At 40.7% G+C, this 8509-nt stretch overlaps 1 protein-coding gene across 1 annotated transcript; it reads right to left on the reverse strand.

Annotated features, from left to right (window-relative positions):
- Positions 1 to 210: 210 nt before the first annotated feature.
- LOC140937535 (uncharacterized) lies at positions 211 to 2244 on the reverse strand. Its single transcript, XM_073387097.1, has 2 exons — positions 1916 to 2244; positions 211 to 1145 (listed from the first exon to the last, which is right to left on the reverse strand). The coding sequence occupies exons 1-2, from the start codon at positions 2221 to 2223 to the stop codon at positions 752 to 754; spliced, it is 702 nt and encodes a 233-aa protein (XP_073243198.1). The 5' UTR covers positions 2224 to 2244; the 3' UTR covers positions 211 to 751.
- Positions 2245 to 8509: the final 6265 nt, after the last annotated feature.

An 8509-nucleotide genomic window follows, 5' to 3' on the forward strand; every position in this document is an offset into this window, starting at 1 on the left:
TTTGAATTAAATAAAACGACTTTATCAAAGGAACAATAACGTCAAAATTAAGAAAAACAAAGCAGATCTCACGACGTCCATAAGCAGTTCATTCTTGTACGTGAATTATTGTTCTTGGGTCAGTTGACCACATCCATCCATCTTAATTTTCGCGTCATGTTATGTTCGCGACACTCATTGTTCGCGTCACTTTAATGTCGCCCTTTTTTTTTATCGCGAAATTAACGTGTCGCGAGAATATCATCTCTTTCATGTAATATGGTAGTAATACCTCATTAATGAAACACTCGAAATAACACACTGGCACCCGCATTGTTTCATTCATATTTATTATTATTATCATTATTATTATGTTACTTTCTGTTAAACGATTATCTTGAATTCACTGTGGAGGGTCTCAAATACGTTTTTCGGGACCCGATATTTCCCTTATTTGAAGTTCGGTATTGGGGATTTGAAAGCAAAATTGGGTCGAGATTCGGGATTGAAAGTATGCCCGTGAGGTGGGATGCCAAAAATAACCATCGAGATTACGGGATTGCACGAAATTTTGAGTCGGGATTACAGGATTGAAGAACCCTATTGGGGACCCTCACTGTGTACAAGATTGGTAGGCCAAAATTTAGTTTAATTCAAAAAACGAGGTATAACCTTCTATACGTTATTGAGCCCAAAATTTTCTAACATTTTAGCCGTGCACTGTTAATGTTTTTAGAAAATGTTCCACTTTTAAATCTCTCTCGGTACTTGGTTACTGTAGCCGGATAGACAGAGTTCCATCTGAATTCTCTTCTAGTGTTCCTCTCTCAATGAGGTCTTCCACGAGCTCATATTCGGTGAGACGGTCCCCCAGGTCTTGTGTGAGGTCGGTATAAGGGCTTACCGCTCCTTCTTGTGCTGGTGCTGCTTCAGGTCTCTCTTTCTCCCCTTCCAGGAAGACACCCCTTTCTAGAAAGGGCATGACTCGCGCAGGAATGGCACCGATCATAGCTTTAATTGCCTGAGGAGCTGAAGCAAGCATGTAGGCACCACCCTTAATGACCTTGTTAAGACAGAGAAAGAAATCAAACTCTTCTTTGCGGCAAATGTGGCAAAACACAATGTCGTACAGACCCTCATCGTTGTGCTGTCCTACCAGCCAAAACCTACAAGATAGGAACAGGTCTTAAGGGCGGTTCTTAGATAAGACGCGTCTAAGCTAAGTGGTGTAAATATGCCGTTTATTAAATCATTACGGGTGATCGTGCGATATCTGGGTAACAGCTGTTGTCGCAGATAAAATCAAATTTCTCCTCGTGTGTTTTCTCTAGAGGCGATATTGAGCACTGTTGCCTTGCTGTTGCTTTATTAATTCTTCCGCTCCCGTTTTCGATCTGTTTTTCACTAGATCGAAAGCGACGCAATCATGTGAAATGAGAAGAAAATGGAAACGTTTTGATTCGCGAGTCTCCGATTCCTTCAAGCTTGTGGCTCAGATTTTTTTATTTTCACCAGCTCGTAAGTTCTCCCAGTCTCCAGCGTAAAAAAAAATACCAACTCCGACGCCTGTCTATTCGTAGTGACACTCCGCATCGTTAACAAATGACAAAGTTCAAAGTCCTTTGAGAACGTCGCATGATCTGAACCAGGAAAGGCAAAAGAACTGTTTGGCATAAAAGGAGAGTACGGAAAAAGAAAAACGATTTGAGAATCGGTTAGTAATTATAATTCGTCAAGGGCCCCCAACTTCCCTCCAAGCCTTCGGTCCCGACTCATATAATTTCAGGCTGAAAATCATTTCGCCAAACAGAGCCAGCGCTAAAATTCTTGGGCGAGTTTAGTTAATGTAATTGGCCATTTACAGAACAAACCATGTGCCAGCGCCGTAGCTTTGATCTCCCTAAGAGTGAGAAAGAATGACTAAATATAGAAATACCTGTAGAAGTAGCTGTGAAATCCCACTTTACTCTTGCCTTTGAAGCTTTGGGTTTTACCTCGTATTGTACTTTTCAGAGTCGTTACTCTTTTCCTTACGTCTTCTTGAAACTCAGGGTAGTCGCTATTCACGAAGTCGGCGATGTCGTCGAGTGCTTCAGCTTTGAGACCAGTCAGAACATCAGTGCTGAACTCTCTAGTTAGGCTTTGCCATGAACTTCGGCGAAGAAGGCGGTTTAGCTCTTCACGAACGTCTACAGGGAACCGCCTGATTGAAGACACGCTTAGTCTGCGTTGATCAGCAGACATTTTTCTCCGGGCGCCTACTACTGTTCAAAGCCAAATGTGATAAACATGTACAATTCAAGTCTAGTAGTAAGATTTACATAAAATGAACAATCATTCAAAACAATATCTGACCTGTGTAAACGAGATATGTAAAGTACGTCTCGTTTTCCGCGAAAACCCTTCTATCTGTCTGGCCCGAACGTAACATGTGTCGAATCTAAAAATGAGCGACAACAATAGATTTCTTGCATTAGCATTTAAATACAGCACATGTGAAGCTCGACGTTGTTCAAAAACACACTTAAGCTGAGAAAAAAGGGAAATTACGAGCGTTATTAGCCGTTTAACTTTTCATAAAACAAATTGCCGTTTCAGCTGACCTAGCGTGTTGGTTATGGGCGGAACTTAGGGGGGTTTTTGGCTGACTGTACTTTCCCCTTTTTTTTGTCTGTATAATTATACAGGTCTATACATATATGCACACTGCGCCGCGTTTTCCTGCTAGAAGCTGAAAAAAAAGGTCAAGTAATCGCCTGTGTCATTGCTTATACTTTCATTCCGTGAGAAAAGATCATGCTCAAAAGCACAGGAGTGGATAACTTGCTATGGCATAAATTGAAAAATTAATCTCATGCCGTTAATTTTTAGATGGTAAAAAAGAATACGCTTTGAGTATAAGAGACGAAAAAAAATAAAACAAAAAAAGATCGATATTCACTGTTTTCGAAACGAGATTTGTTAGTTATGATCATACGCGCGAAGGCTTCTACGTTATTGATCTGTAGTATAAATTTTCGAACATTTGTAGCCGTGCACCGTTAATGTTATTAGAAAATGTTCTTATTTACTTCTCTCGGCACTTTAATAGTTATTGCAGCCGGATGGGGTTCCATCTGCATTCTCTTCTACTGTCCCTCTCTCAATGAGGTCTTCCACGAGCTCATATTCGGTGAGACGGTCCCCCAGGTCTTGTGTGGGGTCGGTGTATGGGGTTACCACTGCTTAGATAGATAGATAGACAGACAGACAGACAGACAGATTGATTGATTGATTGATTGATTCACTTTTATTTGAATACGGTAATTTCATAAGTTACATAACTTCTTTACATGAAAGCCGTATAGAAGCAGAAGTAAATACTGCACAACTACACTAAAAATATGTACAAGTAATAAAATATAGTGATGTAGTCATCAGTTTGCCTGCCTACTAGCCAGTTTTCTTTTAAAGATAGCTTTAGATTCGGACGCTTTTATGTCATTTGGTAATGAATTTCACAGCATTCCTCCTCTGTATGAGAAAGACCCTTTATAACATTCTGTTTTTGGAACGTGGTCCAGTACAATATTATATTCCGTATTTCTTGGCATAGACTTATAAGGGTTGTTCTCACAGACATTCGAGGAAAGATCGCTTAAGTAACTAGGTATATTTCCATTCACTGAATCATACATTAATAGACTTAAGTGCCTTTGACGCCTTGAGGCAAGCTCTTCCCAGTTTAGTTGTTTTCGTATTTGTGCTGAACGAACGTCATAACCTTGAAAGGTTATTATGCGTGTAGCACGATTTTGTAATTTTTGCGCGCGCGACAAAATTATAAACTCGCTTCGCTCTTGGCCGCTCGCTCCGCGAGAACTAATAGATTGGTTAAAAATATCACAAATAGGGATGCAAATGAGATCTGCGCATTCCCGGATGAGCCTAATCTTATCAAGACCAGTTGCCTTTGACTTGTTTAGTTTATTCAAAAGTGAAAAAACTTCTGTTGCTGGTGCTGCTTCAGGTCTCCTTTCCTCCTCTTCCACGAAGACACCCATTTCTAGATAAGACTTGACTCGCTTGGGAATGGCACCGATCATAGCGGAGCTCTCGCGCGCGAAGCGCGCAGCGGAGCACCATGGGTAAAAAAATGTGGTAAACTACCCATCCGAGAAAATTTGGTAATCACGTGACCGTACACCGACCGCCCGCCCGACCGTCCGTCCGCACCACAGACATACCAATGTAAAATAATTCAATTAACAGGTATGGCAACCCAAATGCAACTCAAGGTTTTATTTAGAAAGAAATCGCATGGCCGCCCGGACTTTTAGAAAGAAAAAACAACAACAAAGTCGTGTCTTTTTCAACGTTATTTTTTATCTTTACACTCACGTGGATAACAGAGAAACTGAGCTAGAGCTAGTTTCTGAGAACAAAAGAGAAGAATTTTGTAGGAAGAAAAACATGAAAATTCAAAGCGGCTGTGAGACAATGAGAAATGCTAGTTGCCAGCAAGGTGAAACTGAGCGGCAGTGAAAAATAAAAGCGAACATCAACACAGGAGACAATTGGGTAAGAATTCCTCCATAAAAATAATGTGCAACTAGGAAGTTTGACGTTTAGTCCTACAAAACAGCGTTGTAGTTGTGCAAAACAACGGCAAAGAAGGACGAAAAGCGTGCTGCACGTGCAAATTTTGTTGTCTATTGATGCCATTTCCATTGGCCTCCCCGTTTAGCATTAGACGATTTAATTTTTTTTGTTTACAAGTTTTATTGACAAGAGCTTCGCTTTTAGCCCTGGCTAAATCTATATGTTAGCTTTAATTGCCTGAGGAGCTGAAGCAAGCGTGTGGGTACCACCCTTGATGACCTTGCCAAGACAGAGAAAGAAATCAAACTCTTATTTACGGCAAATGTGGCAAAACACAATGTCGTACAGAGCGTCAGCGTAGTCCTGTCCTACCAGCCAAAACCTACAAGATAGGAACAGGTGTTAAGAGCGGTTCTCAGATAAGGCTCGTCTAAGCAAAGTGGTGTCATATTTTAGACGAAATGTGCCGTTTGCGGTACAGTTTGCGTCTTTGTCAGGACGCGTCCCATTTTTCCTCGTGGTGGTTCTTAGATAAGACGAGTCTAAGCTAAGTGATGTCTTATTTGAGACGAAATGTGCCGTTTATACGGTTCATTTTGCGTCTAAGTATGTAAGACTCGTTTTATTTTTCCTCGTGTAAATGGCCAGTATGAGTCATCACGAGTGATCATGTGATATCTGGGTAACAGCTGTTGTCGCAGATTTAATCAAATTCCTCCTCGTTTGTTCTCGCGAGAGGCGATATTGCGCACTGTTGCCTTGCTGTATGGATTCAGAAAAAATTATTCTACTGCACATGCTTTAATCCAATTGTATGACAAGATCTCGAATGCACTTGATAATAAGAAGGTAACTTTAGGCGTATTCATTGACCAATCTAAGTCCTTTGATACAGTAAATCATGAAAGTTTGCTCGACAAATTAGAACATTATGGAGCACGTGGTATTGCTTTACAATGGTTTAAAAGTTATCTTTCTTGTCGAAAACAATTTGTGCATTATAATGGTTACAACTCTTCATTATTAGATATTACTTGCGGAGTCCCTCAGGGATCTATCTTAGGTCCCTTGTTATTCTTAGTATATATAAATGATCTATGTAATGTGCCAAAGGTCTTAGGGCTGATATTATTTGCTGATGACACTCATATCTTCTATTCGCATACTGATGCTTCCTATCTTATGGAAGTTGTAAATTTAGAATTGAAAAAGATAACATGTTGGTTTTATGCAGATAAGCTATCTATTAATGTTAAGAAATCTAATTTTATCATTTTCAGACCGAGACAAAACAGGCAAACACTTGATCTAGCTTTTAATATACGTAATTATTCGATTGATCATGTTAAGGAAGCTACTTTTCTTGGTATAATTTTGGATGAACATTTAACAGGAAATGAAATCGTCTTTTTCTTTCTTTTCTTCTTCTTCTTACTTCTAGGCACACCTGCACCGCGAGCCAGACGACTCCCATACAGTTATTTCAAAAAAGGTTGTCGGAGAGAATGACGAACGGCGAATGTCCAACGGAGGTTACACGACCGAAAGGAACTGTGTTTACGCTGTGTCGTAAGTTGCGTTCACCTTGCATGAAAATTAACACCAACTGTGAACGTTTGTCTGAGGGCTCTTGACTCCGAAGACAAAAGAAACTCACGATTTTTTTCAATTAAAAGACGTTACTCGTTGCCTCGTATGAACGACCTATTATCTCCGACTTAACATCTCCAGTCACAAGAAATTTAGAAATGTAGCGTTCAACTGTTCTTTTGGAAACGCCCAAGAAAAATGAAGCCTCTGCAACTGAATGCTGAAGAACATGTACAAACCAGATAACCCGCCATCGAAGGTCTTCACTAAATGGAGCCGGCATAATTGACCTTTTTACCGATACGGCGGCCATATTGAATTAATTCGATTTGAGGAGTATTATGGGATGCCCAGGGGGCATGAGCACATTTCGTTTGTATTTTCGAGCGCTTTTCGGGACATTTTTTCTCAAAGTTTTCTTAGAATAAGATTGTAATGGGTAAAAGGATCCTTTTGCCGTGTTTCGATGTAATAATGATCGCCTTTTTCCCGAGAAATATACAGTAGGAGACCACATTTCTAATACTAAACTAGAAAAAGGCGATCATTATTACATCCAAACACGGCACAAGGATCTTTTTTCCCATTACAATCTTATTCTAAAAAAACGTTAAGAAAAAATGTCCCGAAAAGCGCTCGAAAATACAAACGAAATGTTCTCATGCCCCCTGGGCATCCTATAATACTAGTAGTATAGGAGGGACCGGTTACTCCGGTTTTTTGCGGAGGATTCTCATTAGAGTGCGGAGGAATAAATTAACGCCAATGACGTCATAACCTTTTGTCTTGATCTCATGAATAAAATGCGCAGGAATCTCATTAACTTGCGGTGGAATCTCATTAAGTATATCCATTTTGAAGGGTTTATCAATGATGACATGTTCTATTTTTATCTTGTGGCGGTCATGGTTGGTATAACTGGTTTGACAGGGTTTAGTTATTTTCGGAAGATGATGTCATATGTATTCCGGGGTACTATTATGTCATAGTTGTTAACTCAAGTCCACGAGTTATCGAAATAGAACGAAAAATTTAGAATTTATTGTTGATTTTCAAGGGCAGATCGGGCAGAAAGGGCAGAAAGGGCACCTTTTTAACCTGTGTTTTTTCCCTGGGCGCGCGTGGAGATCTCGCGTGTAAGTCGTGCGAGTCGAGTCAGGAAACAGGAATCTCATTAAGATAAGGTCATGTGCTATTTTTAGTTGGTTTAGGATTTCTAGTTACTTTAAGGTCGATAAACGTCTTCGTTTCGATTGGTTAGTTAGAAATAAGAAACGTTTTTATTGGTTAATTCATACTGTCTGAGGAGCAAAGTCAAACTTGTCTGTGACTTAAAATCACGGAGGCGTAATGTAATTATACAAGTCCTATTTCCTGCTACTGTGATTGTCCTAGTTCCCGCTCACTGATTTTTGGCGGGCAAATCGTGCATATTAATGAGGGAAAAGGCAAAATAGCTCTTTTTTACACTACAAACAATGTTTTACTTACTCCTCTCCTTTTCACAATTTTGTTATTTTCCCTCCGCAATTTTTTTATTCCCATTTTTCCCTCCTCCTCCTCCTCATTTCTATTGTTTTCCCTCCACCACCACCACCACCGCCACATTTCTATTGTTTTCCCTCCACCACCACCACCACCACCGCCACATTTCTATTGTTTTCCCTCCACCACCACCACCACCACCACCAACACCACCGCCACCACATTTCTATTGTTTTCCCTCCACCACCACCACCACCACCACATTTCTATTGTCTTCCCTCCACCACCACCACATTTCTATTTTCTTCCCTCCACCACCACCACCACATTTCTATTGTTTTCCCTCCACCACCACCACCACATTTCCATTGTTTTCCCTCCTCCTACTCCTCATTTTTATTGTTTTCCCTCCTCCTCCTCCTCCTCCTCCACCTCCTCATTTTTATCGTTTTTCCTCGAAAAGGTCAAAAGGCTAAAATCAGACCATCACATTTGAGTTTGGCCATATAGGCCTGATTTTAGCCTCTTGGCCTTTTCGAGGAAAAACGATAAAAATGAGGAGGTGGAGGAGGAGGAGGAAGGAAAACAATAAAAATGAGGAGGAGGAGGAGGAGGGAAAACAATAAAAATGAGGAGTAGGAGGAGGGAAAACAATGGAAATGTGGTGGTGGTGGTGGAGCGAAAACAATAGAAATGTGGTGGCGGTGGTGGTGGTGGTGGTGGTGGTGGTGGAGGGAAGAAAATAGAAATGTGGTGGTGGTGGAGGGAAGACAATAGAAATGTGGTGGTGGTGGTGGTGGTGGTGGAGGGAAAACAATAGAAATGTGGTGGTGGTGGTGGAGGGAAAACAATAGAAATGTGGTGGTGGTGGTGG

This window comes from Porites lutea, chromosome 5 (genome assembly GCF_958299795.1).
Source record: "Porites lutea chromosome 5, jaPorLute2.1, whole genome shotgun sequence".
Classification (NCBI taxonomy): Eukaryota; Metazoa; Cnidaria; class Anthozoa; order Scleractinia; family Poritidae; genus Porites; species Porites lutea.

Coding starts and splice junctions, on each gene's coding strand:
- LOC140937535 (XM_073387097.1), bottom strand. CDS start 2,223: ATGTCTGCTGATCAACGCAGACTAAGCGTGTCTTCAATCAGGCGGTTC. Junction 1,146..1,915: donor TTTCACAGCTACTTCTACAG/GTATTTCTATAT, acceptor CCTATCTTGTAG/GTTTTGGCTGGTAGGACAGC.